The sequence below is a fragment of the Blennius ocellaris genome, assembly GCF_963422515.1.
Source record: "Blennius ocellaris genome assembly, chromosome: 8".
Taxonomy (NCBI): Eukaryota; Metazoa; Chordata; class Actinopteri; order Blenniiformes; family Blenniidae; genus Blennius; species Blennius ocellaris.
Window position 1 is genome coordinate 11,455,437 of NC_137657.1, and position 22,439 is coordinate 11,477,875.

At 45.0% G+C, this 22,439-nt stretch overlaps 2 protein-coding genes across 3 annotated transcripts; both read left to right on the forward strand.

Annotated features, from left to right (window-relative positions):
- Nucleotides 1–1,617: 1,617 nt before the first annotated feature.
- On the forward strand, nucleotides 1,618–8,701 carry fam189b (family with sequence similarity 189 member B; the record flags this gene model as incomplete). Its single annotated transcript, XM_080501036.1, has 14 exons — nucleotides 1,618–1,851; nucleotides 1,951–2,007; nucleotides 2,898–3,005; nucleotides 3,167–3,283; nucleotides 3,412–3,519; nucleotides 3,649–3,809; nucleotides 4,228–4,327; nucleotides 4,408–4,480; nucleotides 4,567–4,864; nucleotides 5,014–5,363; nucleotides 5,448–5,489; nucleotides 7,193–7,368; nucleotides 7,460–7,606; nucleotides 8,447–8,701. The coding sequence occupies 14 exons, from the start codon at nucleotides 1,618–1,620 to the stop codon at nucleotides 8,699–8,701; spliced, it is 2,226 nt and encodes a 741-aa protein (XP_080357162.1).
- A 2,231-nt stretch (nucleotides 8,702–10,932) lies between these two features.
- Nucleotides 10,933–16,722, forward strand: fdps (farnesyl diphosphate synthase (farnesyl pyrophosphate synthetase, dimethylallyltranstransferase, geranyltranstransferase)). 2 transcript variants are annotated; one of them, XM_080500309.1, is made up of 10 exons: nucleotides 10,933–11,012; nucleotides 11,414–11,566; nucleotides 11,665–11,805; nucleotides 13,262–13,342; nucleotides 13,464–13,586; nucleotides 14,601–14,689; nucleotides 14,767–14,839; nucleotides 15,005–15,082; nucleotides 15,176–15,310; nucleotides 16,081–16,722. In XM_080500309.1, exons 1-10 carry the CDS (start codon nucleotides 11,010–11,012, stop codon nucleotides 16,279–16,281), a joined length of 1,077 nt encoding a protein of 358 aa, XP_080356435.1. In that variant the 5' UTR covers nucleotides 10,933–11,009; the 3' UTR covers nucleotides 16,282–16,722. The 2 variants fall into 2 exon arrangements, with proteins under 2 accessions (XP_080356435.1, XP_080356434.1); XM_080500308.1 differs by lacking the exon at nucleotides 10,933–11,012 and having other exon boundaries at nucleotides 11,182–11,566.
- The last annotated feature ends 5,717 nt before the right edge of the window (nucleotides 16,723–22,439 follow it).

A 22,439-nucleotide genomic window follows, 5' to 3' on the forward strand; every position in this document is an offset into this window, starting at 1 on the left:
GGAACCCCTGTTCCACTCCTCTGTCGGTACCATCTCTGGTCCAGTGTCTCCCCCTGGTCGCTGCAGCAGCAGAGTATGGAGCCCGTCGCTTGGCAACAACCCCTCCTCCCCAGCATCAGCACCAGGACAGCGTGCGCGCGCTCTGCCGCATCTCCAAGTTTCCCTGCACGTCCTGCGTGCCTTGTCATCACGCACAGGGCAGGTTTTGGGTTTGCAAGCACGATACATCCCTCTTCCCCCGTGTCAGAGCTCCGACAATAACCCGGAGGAGAAGACGCGTGGGGCAGCAGAGGGTTTTAATGGAGGGGGAGGGCGAGTAAAACCGGATGAATTAAAGATAAACTCGGATGGGTTTATCCGGGATTGAGGCAAGCTGCGGGGGATGTTGTTACACGACGTGTGGTGGGAGGCAGTGAGGTAATAAACGTCCGGTGCACGCACGCACACACTCACACACACGCACACACACAATCACGAGCACACGGGCTGAACGGGATGCCCGCGTGACTGCAGGGAGGAGAGAGGAGGCGGAGGACGAGGTGGAGGAAGAGGAGAAGGGGGAGGAGGAGGAGGAGGAGGAGGAGGGAGGGGGGGTCTAGGTGCGTGCGGACCACCGCAAAACCCCTGAGTTGGAGTTGCCAAGGATAGAAACCTGGAGATATTCATCGCGGCCCCTGCTGCTATTTTTGGTGCAGTTAGAATAATGGACGCGAGGTTTTTATTTTTCTTTTGATTTTTTTTTCTTTTCTTTTTTTTTGTTTTTTGTGATTTCTTCTTCAAGTCGAGGTATTTAGTCCTGCTTCCCGAAACAACGGATGGTTTTGATCTCCCCGCCGCCGCGGCTCTACGGGACGGGGGGAAACCTATAACGGAGAGGTCGCCGGCGGTGGAGCGCACATGTTCGGATGTTGTTCGTCCTGAGCGGACTCACGGACCCGCCGCCACATGTCCTCATCCCTGACAGGAGGACAAACGATCCGCCGCTTCTCTCTGGGATGCTTCAGAAACTGCGGCCTGCTCTGGTCTCCAGTTACCGCAATGCCACAGGCGAGAGGAGGGAGACAGGAGGCAAGTGATCACAGCAATGATGTGATGATTTGAGAGGACAAAAAGAGGATAGTCCCCCCCCCACCCCCGAAGTGTGTGATTTGAGTTTAATCGGAGGATGGTTGAGCTGGCCAGCGGCACAGACTGGAAGCTTTAAAGCTACATGGCCTGTCATCTGCCTGAGGTGAAACACTTTGTGTATCCAGCAAAGCAATCTTAGTCTCGTGATTGCAACGTCAAATGAGGTGAGTACAGCGGTTGTGACAGTGTAGTGGCTGCTCAATTCTCAACTTTCTGCTGACAAAGTTCTTGGACTCCCTGACTGGACGACAGAGCAGCACCATGGGACATTGCGCAGGACCTATTGCACCTGCCAGTGGAGAGTTTGGTGCATAACAGTGACAGAGCGGAGCTCTGGAGCCAGCATTTATGTCTCTCCCTCTCCTGCTCTCCTCTGCTTCTGGCCACACTGCTTGTTTTATGAACCCAGTGTGAACGCTCTCCCAGCCTCCTCCTCCTCCTCCTCCTCCTCTTCCTCCTCCTCCTCCTCCACACGCAGAAGAGCCAAACATGCCTTCACCTTCAGATTCCAGCAGCGTGGCTTCGGCTTCAGGGTCTCGCGGTTGGTCGGACAGCCGCCGAGGCATGTCGGGCCGGGGTCCTGGAGGGGCACGGCTGCTCCTGTACCTGGGCCTGTGCCACCTGGGCCTGGGCGCCATGGTCCTGGCTTTCTCCTTCACCAGCATGGCCTTCACCTCCTCAGCCCGTGTCAGGCAGTCCTGTCCCTTCTGGGCGGGCTTCTTTGTAAGTGTGAATCTGACTGGACACATGCAGGATCAGCAGTTTGTAACAATAGGAATCATGATGGGATTGTTTTCTGCTGTATGTGCTGTCTGTTTCCAGGTGGTGGCATCAGGGATAGTGGGAATAATCTCATGGAGGAGACCTCTGACGCTGGTGGTGTGTATTTTAAAGAGCAGGAGGATATTAAAACAACTGACAGAGTTCTCTTTTCTTTGTGAACTTAAATTACTTTTCAGTCATGCTAGCGGAATCACTTAGGCAGTAATGTTTAAATTAGTATACATTACCAACGGTTTGCATTCTTTTCTTATCACATGGGCCTCTCTGATGAAGCCATGTGTCAAAGTGCAGTCTTAAATATTTAAACATCTTTATGTAAAATCTATATTTCATATACCTTGTGCTTATTCCCTTAAGAATGGAAATGACTGCAGACGAAGTTGAGCACAGGCTCTCTCAGACATTAAGTGTTCAAAATCTCAACATGTTCAGTGATTATTTTGTCCTTGTTCATAAAGCACACAGATTTGTCACAAGGTTTTAGGCACGTCTGAAAAAATTTATTCTGTCCCATCATGAAAATGCCGACAAGAAAACAAATAATTGGTTCCAGGTATTCTCTGCAGGATATTATGATCTTCCAGACATATAGCCAATGTCAATAAGTACTATCTTGTGTTATAAAGATGAATTAAGTCGTGGAAGTCATGAGTCCTGACGTGGATGGGATCACATGAAGTCAGTTTACATCCACAGATCTGTGTTTGAAAGTGTTTAACAACCTTCAAAACTATCTGCACCAAGACGCATTGATGACACAAAGTATACTTCCGTTCATTCACTTTGTGTCACATTAAGTGATAAACATGACTTAAAACCTCTATTTCTGATGGTGTTTTTACTTTGCAACATTGTGTCACTCTTGCCTGGAACGTTTGCACAGGACTGTACGCCCTGATGTTGTATTTGGATGCACACTCATGCCTCGGCTTGGTTCCGGTTTGAACAACCTGCTCTGAACCAAATCTCATCTCGTGCCTCCACAGGTGTCACTGTTCATGCTGCTGTCGGCGGTATGTGTGATCCTCAGCCTGGCAGGCTCGATGCTCTCCTGTCAGAACGCGCAGATGGTCAAGTCCATGCTCACCTGCCAGGTACACAACATTTATGCAAGTGTCGTCTTCTGCCTCGTGCTAAAATGCCCTTGTCGCCAGATGTACAGGGGACGTGCCAGGAATATTTTGTGAACATGTTTTTTTAGTGTGCAGATTATTAGAGCTTCACACAGATCCGCTATGTATGGGAACCTGTGTAGGTGGAGAACGGCCTGTGTGTGTGCTGTGCACCCACTCAACCCTGCTCTATCACAGAGGAGGAGACCCTGGTCCTCTACCTGAATGCTGATTGCCACTCAGTCAGGCATCAACTGAAGGTAGGTATAGAAATGTGTCTAATCTCGACAACTAATTCAGCTTCAGAATTTACATATTTCAACATCTGAAATACCAAAAGATGTTCATGGATGTGTTTGTTTTTTTGTGAATGCTTATTTACCTGCAGGACCTATTGTTCAGTGCATGTGGTCTCAGCATTCTCTCCACCATCATTTGTACACTGTCCACGGTGACCTGCAGTATCCACATTTTCTCCCTGGACCTCGTGCATCTGGTGAGCACATACGATACGTTTTACTTTTTTTTTTATTATTTTTATTTTTCTTTACAATGACAAGCTCCTTGAAAATATACTTTACCAAGACAAACCTTATTTGTTGTATGATCTTCATATGTGTTGAAGCTGGCTCCACATCGTTCTCGATCAGTCAACCCAGAATGCACCACTCCTCAGGATGCCTTTCTGACCAACATCATGGACTTCGAGGAATTTGTTCCACCCATTCCTCCGCCCCCATACTATCCTCCCGAGTACACCTGCAGCTCAGAGACAGATGCTCAGAGGTATCATATAGAATCACTTAGTGCGCATTAGTTTTGCTTGTGTACAGCGTCTCGTGTCCAAGAAGTCATGTGACAAAACTACAGGACAATAAGGAAAAATCTTACCCATATTAGAGTAGTCATCGTTGTCTTTTTTTTTTTTTTTAAATCAAGATTACCAACTCTCTCTCAAGTAAAAATATTTGCCAATGAATCAACAATAAATCTTTAAACCTCACTATGTGAAGTTCCCACTAAAAATATATTTGTTAGGACATTGTGTTATATCACTCGATATCTTTATTTAAAACTGTGACAGCCTGCTTTGTAAATAGAGATATAAACTTCAATAAAAACACAAAGCATGCATGGAAAGATTTAGATTTCTTTTGTAGGGTACGGACTGCACAATGACTGATAACTTTGTGTCCACATCCAGTATCACTTATAATGGCTCCATGGAGAGTCCAGTTCCTCTCTACCCGACTGATTGCCCTCCTCCTTATGAAGCTGTGATGGGGCAAAGAGTTGCCAGTCAGGTGAGGTGAGGTGATGTGTGTGTGTCTGGATGTAACGTCGTTAGTGACCATGCTGATCCTTGTCTACTGTGATTGTCAAGGCGACCATGTTTGACCCTCATGGCAATGAGCTGTCTGGAGAGAGAGGAACTTCTACAGCCTTCAGTGGAGAAGGTATAGAAATCACACATGGCTCTTGGGTGACAAGTATTTTGCTCATGACTGTTATAGTGAATTACAGTGAACTTCTTTTGTATTAGTGTCCATGGACAGTGGATCCTTGCTAATGTCAGAGATCGTGGACATCCCTGACGATTCCTCCCCATCAGAGGACTCCTGTTTGATGGAGGTGGGGATGAGGATCCATGGAGAGAGTGCCAACAGGACCGCTGGTGAGGGGGGAGAAGGTATAGACGGAGGGGAGTACATCAGCTTCCGGGGTCCGCCGTCTCAGACGCCGGAGAGTCCGCTGGCAGGTGGCCCGAGAGCCAGGCGATTCCTCAGAGGGGAGAGGTCCAACTCCTGCTCCTCACCCAGCACCGCCACCACAACGTACAGGTCAGTATAAACACACTGTCGATTAACGCTGGGGTAATAATACATGTTGTTTGCACTGTGGTGAAGAAGACCAGTTAAAATTAAGATTAACGTCTGAAGTCAGATGAACAACCACATGGAAACATATGGTCTCATATCTGCCCACCCAGGTCTCCAGTAATGCATCGCCAGGCCATATTGGCCAGCAGCTGTTCGCAGCTGGATGCAATAGGAAGTCCCACTTCTCAGCAGCAGGCTTACATCCCAGAGATTCGAGTTCGCCCCTCCACCCCCACAAGCCAAGGACCCATCCAGGCCCCCTCTGCTGCCCTCACTTCATTATCCCCCGCTCTCGCTGAGCAGGGTAATGGGCCTCAACTTCCACGTCAGCCCCTGTACCTTCGACAAACGTCTGGGAAAAGTGAAAAAGACGGAGCGAGTGTGAGAAGCGATAGTGGAGGGTTCTTACGCCTTGTGCGGTCACACAGTGAGCCAGGCCTCGGATCCTCCACTGACACAGGTGAGCCAGGCAGCACCATGAATACATATTTTACTTTGGTGTTACAGTTTGCACAACTTAATCTTCTATCTGCCTGTCTCCTAGTTGACTTTGGCTCTGGAGGCTCTAAAGGGTCCATAGACACTGGTAAGACTTTCCAACTATCCATCGTGATGTTATAGAAAAAAAAAATCAAGCTACAAAAAGGTTTTCTCTGGCTGGTGTCGACAGAGGAGACGTGCCCCACACTTTAAAACCACTAATCCAAAAGATAAACAATAAACATTCAGTTAAATCTAGTGAAGGAACTCATTTGCATGTCATCACCACGCATTTCTCTTTCCGTGTTGTTTTACTCTAAAGATTTTAATTAAAGGTAGAAAATTTCCTTTCAAAACTCACATCTAACTACTTTAATGAGATGCATTTTAGAGCACATTTTGCAGCTCTTGCCGATCATCTATCAAGTCCTTGTTGAAAGTAGGGCAGATTTAAGGAGCAGAGTTGACGTGTGCATGTGATGAATGAGACTCTTCCACAACATCTAAATGAGCAGTGGCTTGATTGCATAAAGATTCAGATTCCACTGTGGGAACAATAATGTTCCTCACCAGCTTCTCATTTGCAAAGTCATTTCCAAAGACGTGCCTGGATTTCAATGGCCTAACAGGCACAAATATGTCAAAGAGGATGCCAGACTGCTATCATCACATACCATGAGCATTGTAGTTAAAGTTTTACGGAGCCTTTATTGTAGAAGATATTAGTTTGCAATATTAACCATGAGCACGTGCTTGTAAATTATGTAATCTCTTTTATTATCCTATAAATTGTGCAGCATTAAAGTATACCATGATGGAGGAAAGGTAAAGCCGAGTGTTATCCACATAGCAGTGGAAATTAATATTATGTTTACAAAGAAATATTGCCAAGGGCTAGGAGATAGATGATGAAGAGGACGGGGCCGAGGACAGAACCCTGGGGGACACCAGAGGAGAAGGTAGATGGCTGAGATCTGACAGATTTTAATTAAATGAACTGAGTGCGCCCAGAGAGGTATAATTTGAATCAGTCCAAGGATGTGTTAGATAATCCAATGGTTGCCCATCTATGGAGGAGGATGGAGTGGGAGATGGTGTTAAATGCGGCACTCAGACCGAGGAGGAGGAGGAGGAGGAGGAGGAGGGTGGATAAAAGTCCAGTCAGCTGCAACCAAGAGGTCACTGGTGACTTTGATGAGTACTGATTCTGTGCTATGACGTCCGCGGAAACCAGCCTGAAACTGTTCAGACAGGTTGTTGTTGTTGACGAGATGACAGTGAATTTGGGATGCAGCAGTGTTTTGTTTTTCACAATCTTTGGCAGAAAAGGCAAATTAGAAATGGGGCCGACGTTACTGAAGTTGTTGGATCTGAGCCTGGTTTCTCTCAAACTGGGGTTATAGTCCCAGATTAGAGAAATGAAGAAACAAAACCGGAGGTGAAGGGGGAACAGATGTTGGCGGTTATCAGAGATAAAAGGTAGGAAACACATGACTTAACTAGAGCTGTTGGTAGTGGGTCAAGCTGGCAGGTAGATGGTTTGGATGTGATTTGATGTCGGCAACAGAGACGAGGTGGAAACTTGTAAGTGGTTGGGTGACACTGATTTCAGAGATCATAAAACGTATTGACATAACATTTTATATTAAGGTAGTTTATTATTTTGTTTTGAGTTCTCCCCCTGAGTTTGATTTATGGTTCAACTTTCAACACACAGAAACCCTTCCTCTAGTTGAGAGTTGTTCCTGGCTCTCTAGATCACTGTGATATCTTACTGATTAAAGCCAAAATTGTCTCCCCGACTCAAAGGTCCATCTTCTGAGGCATGTCTGCTGCCTCGTAACACATCGCCTCCAGTTGCTGCTCTTCCCAGAAAAGACAGCATGAAATCAACAGCAACGGGAGTGCAGCTCCCCTCTAAACCAACTCCCACCTCCCCCATACGTTTACCCAAAGACTGCCACCGCTCCCTGGGAGACCTGAAGGTAAGTCCGACTGTTGTTGGTGTAAATAGCTATAGTAAAAGCTGAGCTGTTCTCATTTCTCATTCACTCATACGCTTTATTTTCCCATCAGGTTACGCGAGTTCTGGTGGCTCGCTTCCTGCAGCGTTCCAAGCGTAACCTGGCGCCCTCCTCCGAGCATGCTGGGAGCATGGGGCAGGGGCCTAAAAGGAAGGGTGGAGCTGATAGTGCTGCCACCAATCACTTGGCCCTGGAACAAGTATGAACAAACATCTGATTATTCCAAAAAGGTTTCAGTAATAATACTGACATTCAGCCAGCCTGCAGTAGAGAAAGGTATCTGCATGTCACTGTATGTGTTATATATCAAAGAGTGGAGTTGCTATCAAAATTATGATTTAAATCTGTCTGAAAACCACCAAAATGTATGTCACACATCATTCATTAGATTGAACTCTAAGAGCCAGTGTACAAGGCAGAGCTTGTCCTGTCCTGAGTAATTCAATTAATCTCGATATTTCTACCGCAATAATTACTCTAAGCTAAATTTATGTATGATTCAAATCAATTTAATGATTTAATCAAAACTTAACAATGGGGTCACACAGACTATAGCAGCTCCAAGCTGTGCTTCCTTTCACATCGGGCAATCTCATAGAAAGTTGATGTGATGTTTGTAAACTCCTTTATCACACATCGTCACTTTCCAAAGAATAGTTTGTGTATTTTTCACACATAAATAATGTATTTAGTTGTGCGAATTTGGCATTAAATGCCATTTACATAGCAAGCAGTACCTCTATCTTACTGTAGGGAGCAGTGCTGAGCACAAGGGACTTTCTTCATTTAAAGGATGAACATGTACTTCAATTTTTAATTTATGTTTTCTAGACAACGTCATCACAGTTTCATCTCAATAAAAAGTATACAGTAATATTCGATGAAACTCAAGCTATATGTTCATGAGTTACAGATGTTTATTTGTCAGACTGAGACGCCACATTACCTCTATAAAAAGGGCATTTAGTTGAAGTGAGATTTTCGTTTAATTTAGTGCCCACTCCTCTTTTTCTAAACCTTTGCTTCATGAAACCTTCAGGTGTTGCGGGCTCCCTGGGGCACCAGCAGAGGACAACCAAACCACCATTCCCATCACCCTCATCACCGTGGACATCACCACTCCCATAGTGACAGTCGGCACAACCGGCACCAAGGCACCCGAGCACCGGAGGGCATCCACCTGCGCAGCTGTGGAGATCTGAGCTCCTCCTCCTCGGCGTCACTGCGGCGCTTAGTAACGCCAACCCCCCCGCACGGGTCATCAGGAGCTCTCTATTCAGAGTCTGTACTGTGACGAGGAGGAGAAGAAGGTGGGGGAAGAAAAAGTCAAAGGCAAAAAAAAAAAAAGCATGTTGAGGAAAGAAGTGAAAAAATCTTGTCAGAACATTTTGAAAGTCTTCCTCGCTTTTTTTTTCTTTTTTTGGTCACTGTCAGTTCCCGAAGCCAACTGTGCAAATGGCCTTATTTCGTGGTGCTCTTCATCCGAACATCAACCCAGAGCTCCGTCTTATGCTCCTTCTTATTTCCACTGATCTACAAGCAGCGAGGAGGCGACGAAGAAGAAGAAGCTCAAATCTGACTCACTTTGCGTCTCTTCCGTCTGAACATACCCCGGATTGACCAGCCTGCCAGAAGCATCTTTTCTGCTGCGTACTCAACCCCGCCTCTTTTAGCACTCATCTGGAGAAACTTTCGTATCAAGACTGGTCACAGGACCCAACTAGCATTCATGCTCCAACATCTTCATGTATATTCAGTCTATTACATAGTTATGAGTTTGCAAAATGCTCCTGGACCTTTTGTACATTGCTCCTCATTGATGGGATCATTCGGGTGACGTGATTATCCAAATTGTTATTTTGTCTTCCATTAATACAAAAATGCATCTTAATACATAGAGTTAGCTAAGAACAGTGTAAGATAAACTGATGAAAATGCACACAATGATTAATACTCTCAAATGAAGAAAAAAATTATTTCGAATTTTGTTTTTTGCAGTTAATTTTCACAACTACACGTTTTCCACCAACACAATGGCCTTCACACAAAAAAAAGGCAGCCAGCATTCCTAAGACTGATATTAATGCACGCCACAGACACATGCACAGCCTTTGAAATGTATTCTCTGGGGCGGATCCTGGATGCAGTGGTTTAATTTGCGTGTGTTGCATGTTTTGCTACAGCTGCGATACAGCAGGAACCTTGTGCATTAGATTCTGACTGTCTGTGTAACTAAGATGTCCTCAGAATGTCTTTATCTGCATGTTTTTTGGCAATGCTTCTTTTTTTCCTCTTGCACCCAAGACTTATAATAGTAGCCATTTGAAATGTATTTGTTTTAATAGATAGCTGAAAGAAGAGTGTACTGACAAAGGTGGGGTGTCCTTCCAAGGTTTTCTGCCAGATGGCTACAAACATGCTTCTGCATCCGTATGTCATTTTGATAATGTTTCAAAATGAGTCAAATGCACGGGTATATTTGTCATGAGTGGTGAAAGCAGCCTGGTCCTGTAAGATGTAAGGTGTAAACTGCAATGTGACCCTGATGTTTTTTTTTTTTTTTGCAGTAACTGTACAGACTAGATTTATTATGTGGTGCGGCTTCTCACTGTGTTAGTGTACGTCTTATTAGACGTCCAGACGCTGTTGATGGTTAACTGTGCGAGAAAGAGTAAGAAGAAAAAAAACCTCCAGGAACTCTTTTTGTGAGTGATGGATTTGACAGCTCTGGATACTGAAATTTGAAGTGTATCAATATATTTGTATCAGATTGGCATTTTCTTTTCTTTAGAAAGACTTTTTTGGTGTGCTCACAAAGTAACAATGCTGACCCCATAACAGTAAAGGCTCATTCTGGATACACCCATATGTATGTAACTGATTTTAAAGATTTACATGCATAAACATGGCCTGCGGGTTGTTGCAGGCACACTCATACACCCACCCATTAGGGCACTGAGCTGTGTTTCTACCTCCTGTCTTGCATAAAACATTAAATATTTGAAGAAATGTATAACTGTATGGCAGGCTTAACAGGATAGAGCCTTGAAACCTGAATAATAAATGTATCTAAATAAGACACCTACTCCAGATTTCTATGGCAGTGTCAATAGCAAAACTCTTTCAATGCAAGTTATGTATTTCAATATATGAAATAAAAGAAAGATGAAAATAAAAATATATCTTCCAGTGTCAGGTGATTGCGCAACAGTGTTATTTATTAATTTTGACGTCTTTTTTTCCTGCTCATTCATGAGTTCAGGTGCATCTCGCCACTCCGTTTGAACCCCGCCTCTTATTCGATCCTATTGGCTGAACGGGGTGAAAGCCCATCCTGGTTCGATCCAAGCAACCAATCAAAACGTCAGTTATTGAATGGGCGGGTTCAACCACTGCACCCCATATGACGTCCCACCGCGGGGGATGATGGGACATTTAGTTCTGCCGCGCTCCGATTAAAAAGGACCGCGGCGCAGCAGAGAACTACAAACTGCGCATCCGCATCAGAGGAGACGTTCAAAGACCCTCCGTGTGACAGCGACACTCGAGCTTATTTCTCCGTTTTTCTGCCGTGAAGTGTCGAATAAGAAGACCGTGTCACCATGGTACGTAAAGGCATGTTTGTGAATGAAAAGTAGTTCTTTATAGTAGTTCTTTGCGCCACACCGATGCGAGTCCGCCGGTGAAGTTTGGGGAAAGTGATGCGCTCCAGCGCCAGTCAACGCTTCTTTTCAAGACTAGCCAACCTGCCGGCTAATAATAGTTGGGCTTCATCCTTGCCCGGTGCTCGGTGGAGATGTGACCCCGTGGCTGCCCGCCCTGGTAGTTTAGCTTCATGCTGTCACGCGTCCTTTTGTATATGTAGTTGCCAGTTGGTTGTTCGGGGATGAGGCGTCTGCTAAGCTGGGTCACTCAAGCCCCGAAACTAATCCGCAGCGTGCGGCGGACCGTGTTTCCTGTCAGGCCGGGAGGTTTCACCCCTGCGCTGTGCACGTCGTCTTTTCAGGGAGACGCCACTTGCATCGAGACCCAGGAGAAGAAGGCGTTGCTGTCGGACCCGCAGCGGTTTGACGCTCACTTCGAGGAGCTGGTCACGGAGCTCACCGAGAGGGACTACACCGACCCGGCGCTGGCCGACGCCCTGAAGAGGCTGAGAGAGGTGGGTGGTGAAGTCTCCTGACGAGCCGGTACCCTCAGTGTGGCTCATGTCGGTGTTTTATGGGTTGTTGGTTGTTGTTTTTTTTTTTTTAACTGCAGATTCTGGTGTACAACACACCCGGTGGCAAACGGAACCGAGGCCTGTCTGTGATTGGCTCGCTGCGGGAGCTGCTCCCGCCCCCTCAGCTCACCCAGGACACCGTGCAGCGCGCCCTGCTGGTCGGTTGGTGTATTGAACTGGTGAGGATCTGTTCTGGTTCATAAAGTTCATGGTCTAAACATCTTTTTTGTTATTGTGGGGGGGTTCCCATTTAAAATCAAGGTCAACAAGCAAATAAAGCCTTCAGTATATGATCAGGTGTTCAATTAAACATGAGTCAAAAGGCTCAAAGTCCTTAATCAATCAAATTTTCAATGTTTGTAATTTACATATATTATACCACATAAGACAAAAACTCACAACACAACCATAACATGGTGAATAACAGCAGTAGATTATCATCAATTTGGCAAAGGTGTTGTCCCAGGTTTATTACTGATATATCTTTAGGTGTTTGGGTATAAGCTTCTTGCTTATGGAGCCTTGTGGGTAATGGGATTTGAACCTACAAACTTTCAGCTTTAAGCCCACTGCCATATATGCCAGCCCTCGTAACACAACTAAGCAATATCTACTAAAATAGATCCAGTAATTAACAGCAAAGAAAATCTAAAAGCCACTATTAAGTAAAGACAAATTAAAAACCTGCAGCATGTTAAAAGTAGTTTTGCATCAGAAGCTGCTACATCCATCAACTGTAAAAAAGAAATAATGCAGGACCCTGACCTCAATTCCAGGAGTTGATAATCTCTGTATCTTGGAAGAAGCTGCACTCTGGTCTTGTTCTGGATCGGAGTTGGGTTCCTCATGATACTTGCAACTGTTTCTGCACATGCTGATATCAAAGAGTTGCAAGCAATTGAGGTAAAAACATAGATAACTTAAAATGACTCTAAATGGCCACAATAAGGCACGATTGTGTCAAAAATGGCCAAGGTGACACACAAAACCAGGAAGAGATTCTCAGTAACCTGAAAGAGACACCAAACATAAGCAAGGACGCATAAACATAACCACAAAGAAACATGTGCACCCACAACGTCCATAAAGGTAACAAAGAAAGATTTTATGTTCTTTTGCATGTCTGTGCCTTGGAGCCAGTAATTTCTATTACCATAAAAAGGGAAATTAATTTTATTTTAATTTCAAACCAGAAGTACATGCATTATCCTGCATAAAATATGACAACAATCAAAATTATATACATTTTTAAATGGACTTTTTCAGTGTCCAGGGGATTAATAAGCTTCTTTTGCTACAACATATTAATTATCCTCCTTTGGATATTTATATTTATAAAAAAGAAATCGGGTCCAGACCAAGTATGTTGTGAAGATCCAAAAATGCAAAGAGAGAGACATGCACCTATCTTTCAAGGCTCAAGACAGAGAATAGATCTAAATATTTCATTATATTGTGAATAAATGCTTCAAAACCGCAAGGATCAAAGTTGGGTTTCACAAAATATGAGCTGTGCAATCCTCGTACAACCTTCGCCTCACAAGCAGAGTTGAGCTGCGCGCTACATTGACACTTTGCGAAAGGGTGTTACGATCTCTCGCTGAAGTGTTGCCACTGTTCCACCGTCTCCTGCAGCTTCAGGCATTTTTCCTGGTGGCAGACGACATCATGGACGGAGCTGTGACTCGAAGAGGAAACCCCTGCTGGTACAAGAAGGTTAGAGGTTATTAATCAGCGGAATTGAATGGCCTTTTTGGTGGCGCGGTGGGGATTCTATTTCGGTATTGGGAGCGTGCTCTGGTTAACATGTGAATCCTGCCCGTGTGTGTTTTTGAAGGAGGGAATCGGTATGGATGCTATCAATGATTCATTTCTGTTGGAAGCGGCGATCTACCGGCTACTTCGCCGACACTGCAGGGATCAACCGTACTACATCCACCTGCTGGAGCTCTTTAATGAGGTACGTCTTTATATAACCGTTTCATTTGATATTCATGACTTGCCACGGATATTAAATTCACATTTGCCGTTGAGGAACCTTCATTCAACATGTTCAGTTTTCTCAGTCAAACATAACACGTTTAATTCACTCATAACACAGACTGGATTAAAATCCATCAATGGTGTACTTCCTTTTGTTTTTCTCAATTAAACTTTTATTACATTCACAATGAATCAAATTATTACAAGACAATTACAATCATCATGAGGAAACACTGTCATTTACAAGCTGCAATATTTAGAAAATCTTAAAAGAGAAACAGGCACAAGAAGCAGATGAGATACAAAATTTAATGTATTAAGGGGGTTTGAATTTTACCACTAAATCCCTTTCAGGTGTTGTTTAATGATAATCGTCATGTGAACAATACAAATTGTTTGGTTGGTATATTATCCTGAAGAACACCATACATTTTTCTTCATTTAAATAAAGTGACATGAGACGTTTTATTCTCCTCATTCTGTAGTGATTCTTTAAAATGGGTTGTTGAGTTTCACCTCTGTTGCAGCGTCTCAGTTGTTTAATACTCGCATAGCAGCTCAATGTAAAAAAAAACAACAACCCCAAAACAACTCAGACAGGAAGTCCACTGCATATTTCTAATAATCTCTCGGAGGATTTTTTTTCTTTAACTCAATTACTTTTCTAAAATTGTTAGATATTATTGTTCCCCAACACAGAAATCAGTCTCGTTGCACCAGACTTGCACACCTCCTTCCCATTCATCCACATCATGTGTTCTGGATTTTCTTTATTTAAAAAAAAAAAAAAAAAAAAAAAACCAGTAAATGTTCAACACAGTTAACTGGTTTGTCCTCAGAATAATTTAGCATAATTTACAAATTGGTGGTGTGTGTGTGTGTGTGTGTGTGTGTGTGTGTGTGTGTGTGTGTGTGTGTGTGTGTGTGTGTGTGTGTGTGTGTGTGTGTGTGTGTGTGTGTGTGTGTGTGTGTGTGTGTGTGTGTGTGTCAGGTCTCTTTTCAGACGGAGCTCGGTCAGGCTCTGGACCTCATGACCGCTCCACCCGGTCAGGTGGACCTGGGCCGATTCTCCATGGAAAGGTAAGAAACAGAACTAAATTATCAGACGAGAGTTTGTAATATCAAATAAAAAAAAGCGATTTCTCCTCAACTTTTAGATACAAAGCTATTGTGAAGTACAAGACGGCCTTCTACTCGTTTTACCTCCCGGTGGCAGCCGCCATGTACATGGTGAGTGAGCTCATGTTCAACTCGAAGCTGAAGGAGATGCGGTGGTTTGAAGAGTCAATTGATCTCGTTTACGTTGAAAATGATCCTCTGGTGCAGTCGGGGAGAGGAACAGTCGTGGGGTTTGTTGTGGCTCATGTTTCGCCTGCCTGTTGCTTCCGTTCGCAGTCAGGAATCGACAGCGAAGTGGAGCACAGCAATGCAAAGCACATCTTACTCGAGATGGGCGAGTTCTTCCAAATACAGGTGAGGATTTCGCCGTGCGTTTCTCTGAGATTTCACATTGAGTAGACACACACACACACACACACGAACCTCGCCAATTAATTTTATTTGCAGGATGATTACTTGGACTGTTACGGTGACCCAGCTGTGACGGGGAAGATTGGTACCGACATCCAGGATAACAAGTGCAGCTGGCTGGTGGTCACGGCTCTGGAAGTCATGACTCCTGAGCAGAGAGCAGAGCTCGAGGTCGGTATTCAAACACTGTCTGTGTCATTTCAAATGGCATCTTTGCTGCATGTATAGAATCCTAAGTGCATCACAAACACCCACTAAATGACAGATGAGATAAATGTCTAAAGGAATACGTCTTGTGACATGACTTTAATAAAGAGGGAGTATTCTAGAGTCTATTAACATTTTCAGTCACCGGTACTGAATGTATATATATGTGTGTGTGTGTCATGCACCCTTGTGATTTTGAGCCAATATCTGACACCTGTGCAGAGGACACACTGTGAAGGTGCATATTAAGCATTTCTGGGTCAGAAAGCGCCATCCAGTGCTTGAGTCATCAAACATTTGATCCTGTTAATGGGAAGAGAAAAGAAAGGATTGAGAGATCAATAATATTTCTTTACTATGAATCACTTTCAATCAAGAGACGCAAGATAAAACACTTGGAAAATGCGTTATTGATTTCATAGTGTTTTTTTTTTTTTATCAGGGTTGAAAAACTGATGCGAATTCAATGTGTTCATAACTGGTCTTTTCAAAGATTTCACTGTGTTTCAAGGATGTGTTTTTGTTGTCATTTGTATGGCTAAAGCCCAGCAGAAAGAAAGCATACACAATAGAATATGACGTCTCGCTGTGCAGAGCAGAAGAAAACACTGATATCCAGGTGTCCTTGATTTGTATCTTAACAGTTTGTGTCACCTCTGATCCCAATCCTCCAAAAAGTTCTCCGAGTCAGTCCGCGGGATTGCAAGTTAATAAACAGCTTGTTGTCTCCCCAGGCATGTTACGGGCGCCACGATGAAGCCAGTGTGGAAAAGGTCAAAGCGCTGTACAATACCCTGCAAATGCCAACACTGTACCACAAGTATGAAGACGAGAGCTACCAGCGGCTACAGAAACTCATCGCCTGTCACGCGCAAAACCTTCCTCACTCAGTCTTTCTCAATTTCGCCAAGAAAATCTACAAGAGGAACAAGTGAGAGCCGCCAATCGATGTACGAGGGACTTCAAACATTACGAACGAGTCTTCTCCCTCTTTACGGAGTGTCAATGCTCTAAATCCAGCAGGACTTTGATATTATGCTTTTCGCTATTTGGTTGTGGATGTCATCAAGCAGTTTGTACCTACTCTTCATTGGTTGATATTTATTGAAGCTGTTGTGAAATGTGCATTATCTAGAGCTGGAGGAATGTAATAGATGTTGGACTAGTTCAGGATTGACCCACACAGGGGTTTAACTTTTATTTGGCTTAACTTTGCCCGGCCTGAATGATTGCAGGAGAGGCCGAAGATGCAGCTTATTTTGATCCAGCTCGAATAGAGAAGGAAAACATGCTGAACTCCACTTGTAGAGGATGTGAGGAAATCTTCGCTTTTTATACTGTAACAATTAAGTTCATAATAAAAACAAACAAACTGGTATTTATATATATAATGGTAATGTGTGTTTTTATTTGAGTCAAGAAATCAACCATCACAAGAAAACATGTATTAAACAGCATGCATTTCCTGAATTTACAGGTATATATATATATTAGATTATTTTTATTTTTATTTTTTTTACTGTATTTTTATCCACTTTATTTTCTTTTTCACACGGGCATACAATGAAACAAGGAAGCGCAAATTTACAAATGCCTTTACTGTAATTAAAGAATTAATTGAAAGATTTCATGAAAAGAATTTACTGATTACTTGTAAATTGTACTGAAATATGAGACAAATTACATGAAAAGATACACCTTGTAATCGACTTACCAAACCATTAGTTGCTACTCAGTTTTATTGCTTGTCTGACAAATGTGGTATTTTATGCTATCTGCATACAAACGGACATTCATGCACACATTCACACTGATGGGAAATTTAGGGTTGCATGATTTATTTATTTATTTTAAGATTATGGGAGGCACCCAGAGAAAATGCATGTGTGCACAGGGAGAACATGCAAACTCATGGAAAGAAGGTGAGTACAGTAACCACTATGCAGGCAAGACTGAATGTTGATCATTAATGTTGATGGTGGAGAATGGAGGTAATGTGCACAATACTTGCATAGAGAAACAATACAAGCAGGATAAAGAATTAAATGTCTTTCCACTTTGTATTGAAGAATAAAGAAAATAAAAATCATAAACATCAACTTGACATTTACTGATTTGAGCTTGAGACTCGTTGGAATATACACCGTCAGAATGATTTGAGAAGAGATGAGAATAAATCTGCACAGTAATATCTAAAATATTCAGAAGAGATGAGAGGGCAAACGACTGGATGTGATGCTGAGGGGAGCAGTGGGTGTGGTTTGGTGGTGGTGGAGCTGGTGGTGGATTGGGAGGAGGGGAGAGGGAGGGGGGGTGGAGGAGGAGGAGGAGGGAGGGAGGGGGGGCTTCCTGGATGCTCGCGAGAAGACAGATGCTGAGGCTGCTACCGTCGAGATTCACATTCACAGACGGACTGAGAGCCCGACGAGATGGAGGAGACCTTCATCCATCTTTACCTCCATCTGATCGTGAGTCCTCTCTGCTTTTTAAAAAAATATTATTACTATTATTAGCTCTGATCACTCAGAAAATGTTCTGGTTTTGCAAACGGAGCTGTAAGAATCGGTCGTATTTTTATTAATAATTTATTTTTTGTATATAGAGATCTTTCTGTTTCCTCAAAGGGGGGGTGGGAGGGGGGGGTGCGCAGGATTTTAAAGAAAATGCATCTACCCCCCCCTGTGATCATAGATATTTATCGGGGCAGCCTGTTGTAAACACACCGAATATTGTGGATATTGGTTTTGATTGTGATGTGGGAATTATGTAATGCTTTACTCGAGTTATAATAGGGGCGTATGGGCCTCTATACCAGAGCGATGCGGTTGGAGGTACCCCCCCCCCTCTCTCTCTCTCTCTCGCGCCTCCCTCCTCCACCCATCTAGCCCAGTCTCTCTCCGGGATCAATAAATGCAGTTAAATACTGTGCAGGACTTGTGCAGTTACACCTGACGACCAGATGCCTTTTTGCTTTTTAAAAAAAAAACATTTTAAGGCTTCGTTGGCTTCATTCCCACGGTGTCCCACAGTAAACAGGCTCTTTATATTAATTCATATTCCTCGGTGATGGTGAAGGGCACTGTGGTGGAATATATGAGCAATAGCCCTCGGTAGATGGGCTTCTTTTTTTTTTTCTTAGAAAAAGCAGACTCGGTGTTATTCTTTTGTGCTGATGGCTGATTATTGCACGCTCCAGTTAAACGTGCTTTATGTTCAGTCATCCTCCAGGTATTTTATCTTTTGAATTTTCAGTTCCTTTGAATCCTGCAAAAGATGGACTGGCACAGATGGAGACAGCTTGACTATGGTAGACTCGTGAATATCAGGGCTCAGGGAAGCTGTGCATATTAGATGGAGATGATAAGTGACAGTTATTAGGTTTCAGATTAGCTGACAATTATTATCATGGGGTGTCAATTAATGTGTGTGTGTGTGTGTGTGTGGGGGTGGATGTTTGAATTTGCAAGGAGAGCAGGTACCTTGCAGAGACCCTGTATGCTAATGTAGATGTTCTCTTATTATTTAAACATTCTATTGCTTGAAGGAGATGCAGAGAAACCTGCATTGCAATATTGTAATTGACTGTATTTAAGTGATGCAGCCTTTAAAAAAAAATCAATCTGCATATTACTTATGTGCTCATATCAATTCAGTCAGACAAAACAATGTTTGTAATCGTAGGAAATGTAAAATCCCCCAAACCTTTTGATTTTCAATGATGATGGGTTCACTTCAAAGACTCGGCCTAATATGAAAACATATTGTGCTCACAGTCATTATTCTGTGTGTGTTTTCTTTGATGTTACAGGATCTTGGGAGTCAAGCCAAAATGTGACTGTCACGGTGCGTCATAGTTTGGATCAGTCCAGCCTTTTACACCACTTGTTTCTATAGCAACAGAAATATCACTGTATCCTAAAAAGTCACATTTCCACAATGCAGTCCTCTAGCTGCTCCTCTCAGCCTCCAAAGACGCGGCGCTTCGACGTCAGCAGACGGACCAACAGTGCTGTAGCTGGACCAAAGTCTCATGGCCTCGGCTCTCAGAAGGAGGACAAAAACATGAACACAATTGGCACCTCCTCCCCACGGCGGGCCACTACAAAAGGTCCTGCCGCTCCCGCCAGGACCAGGTTGGGCGTGCAGCCTCGAGCTCCAGTAAGCCAGTCCAGACTGAGCTTGCAAAAGCAGGCTCCCGTGATCTCCAAGTTGACCAAACCCAAGCCTAAGAACACCCGTGCATCTGCAGCAAATCGAATTGCCCCTGCCGCAGCTCCGCCTCCTCCTCAGCTCCCCTCGGTTCTCCCTCTCGATCCCAACTGCAACGAACCAAGCCTCCCATGCCTGTGCTGTGATGGCCGTTCACCCCAGGACAATAACAGTATGTTCAACCACAACCACAACAACAACAACACCATCTCTCTCAGGCAGCAAATGCAGCTCCCGCCTCCTCCGGGCCCATTGCCCCAGAGGCAAGACGGGACGCTGGCCAAAGACCAGCTTCTGTCAAAAGCAGAGGCTCAGCAGGAGCCCTCGGCCTGCCCTGCTGCCAATCAGGAGAACGAAAAGAAAAACGCGGATGAAACTGCAAACCTAGACAACAAGAAAAATGTAAAGACAGAGGAAGAAGATGATGACGAAGAGAGCAGTGGAGATATTGATATTGATGATGATGACGACGACGGCGACAACGATGATGATGATGACGATGACGACGATGACACCCTGGTCCCTTCGTGCTGTGACTGCCCCCCTTCCCTCCTGGAACTCTCACTCTCCTCTTCTACATCCTCATCCTCTACTTCCATCAGCTCCTGCTCTGATCTGGAGTCAGACTGTGCAGATCAATCTTCTTCCATCTGCTCCTCCCATGACCAAGACAATCTTTTCGATGCTCTGTCCCCCAAAGGGCATTCTCATTCGCAAGTCCCTGACTGCCATCCTCCTGCACGTTCACCTCCATCCCTTCCTATTGGTCGAAATCCTTTCACTTTAACATCCCATTCCTCAATTTCCCCTTGCTCCCCTGACGAGGGCTACCCATCTGCCCTTGACACACCATCTCCTGACTACTTAGGAGTCAAAGGAGACTCGGAGGTCACCAAGTTAGGCTTGCTCGACTTTCTGGAGTCGGTAGGTGAGTTTGGGAAAATGGAGCGCTTCAGCCAGGTGATCCAAGTGGCTCGTTGGGATCTTGAAGGGGAACAGCACTGGGATGTTTTGCGGGATCGCTTAGATCACCTGGATCGTTTGGAAAAGGTGAACAGGGAGGTAAAGCTTGCCTACGTGGCAAGACTACACGAAAAGGGTTATGATCTCGGGGATCTGGAGGAGCAGGACCTCTCGGATGTGATGGATGAAATGGGCAACATTGACTTCACCTGGAAGTTGTATAAAAACAGCGGTGGAACAATGGCAGATTCTCAGGAGTTTTCAGACGCTGGAGTTGATCTAACTGCTCCTTCAGACTGTGATGAGGCCCTCGCCCCAAATTCCCTCACCCCCTCTCCCATCGAGCCGCCACCTCGACCCCCAAAACCTCCCGCACGTCATGCCAGCGTGAACTCGGACCTGCACACCTACATAAACATCAGCAGAGAGACGACTTCCATGGCCGTCAGCACCTCTCCGACATTGTTGACCTTCTCCCCTAACTCCACGTCTCCCACATTCACAACATTTAGATGTGAAAAACCCTTACCTCCATCTCCACCCTCGATTCCTCCTCTCCCCACCTCGAAGCCAGTCCCTTACCTCACCCTCTACACAACTCCATCTCCTCCTCCTCCATCTATTCCAACCCCAACTCCTCCCATTCCTCCCCCGAGAAAGCGACATCTTGCAAGGAAAGAAGCACAACGTCTTGCTGCTCTTCAAGCTCAGCAGGAGAAGACCCCCCTCTCCCTCCCACCACCTACCACACGCCCGCCACCTTTGCCTCCTCCGCCGGTGATCTCTGTTTCCTCCTCCTCTCCACCCGCCATACCACCTCCACCTGCCCTGCCTCCTCCTCCCTCCTTCCATGCACTAGATGTAGAAATAAGGAAGCTACTTATGCTGGCTGGATTGACTCAAGCCGAGCTCCTCAAACTTAGCCCAGAGTTGGGTGTCTGCGTCGGGGGGTTAGAGGACGAGGCAAACGAATCAGTCACGTCAAGATGTGTGGAGTCGCAAGGATTCAGACTTCAGGAAGGGGATGGGGAAAACAAACATGATGAAATGTTGATGACTAGAGATAGATGGAGAGAGTTGGAAGGAGATCAAACAGCAGAAATAGTTGAAGAAGACAAAAAGAAGCAGCAGCTCAAAGAAACACAAAGAACTACTTTTACTGAAATGGCAAGAAGGAGGAGGAGGAACACTGGTGTGACATCCGACCATTACTACAGCACCAATTTCAGCAATACGCATGAAACTGAAGCAAAGAACATGAGTTTTGGGACTTTTCGATACCCCTCGGAGTTACCAGATTCTCCTCCCCCTCCGCCTCCTCCACGCCCCTTACCCCCAATTCCCCCCGCAGTTCCAGCACCTAAAGTCAGCACTCTTCCCGCCAATTCTGAACAACCTGAACGGTTTGATTGGCTCATAGCTTTCACTCCTGAATGTGAAGACCTGGCACAGCTTTCACATCTTGAAAAGAGAAAAACCCATGTGGAAGGCCCAAAGAAGTTGAGTACCTCGGGATCAACCCCAGGTTCAGGGCCGAAGGTCACGACCTTTAAAGAGCTCCGTTTCCGCAACAAGAGCACCGCCCTTACAACAAAAGTGATCACTGCGCCTGAGCCCGACCCTACAGTGGTCACCCCAGATCCAGACATACTGTACAACCTGAAGTGGAGAAGAGAGAAGGCAGGCACCGATGGCAACCAGTGGGAGTACACCTCTCAGGCTCAGGCCCTGTTCATGCAGCCGCCGCCCGCCCTGACCTCCATGGCTGCTCTGAAGGAAATGCTCCAGAGGGCTGACAGAGAGGGTGGACTACTGGAGCTCTGCCCATCGCAGAAGATCGGCTCCTCCATTAGCGACAGCAGCCTGTGGACCATGGGGAGAGAGTGGGAGAGTGAGGAAGTTAGGGGGGAAGAGAAGGAGG

What these genes read in the sequence shown, in the direction of transcription:
- fdps (XM_080500308.1), top strand. Translation starts at nt 11,294, where the DNA reads ATGAGGCGTCTGCTAAGCTGGGTCACTCAAGCCCCGAAACTAATCCGC. An exon ending in ACCCCTGCTGGTACAAGAAG is followed by an intron (nt 13,343 to 13,463) that starts GTTAGAGGTTAT and finishes GTGTTTTTGAAG; the next exon opens with GAGGGAATCGGTATGGATGC. An exon ending in AGCAGAGAGCAGAGCTCGAG is followed by an intron (nt 15,311 to 16,080) that starts GTCGGTATTCAA and finishes TTGTCTCCCCAG; the next exon opens with GCATGTTACGGGCGCCACGA.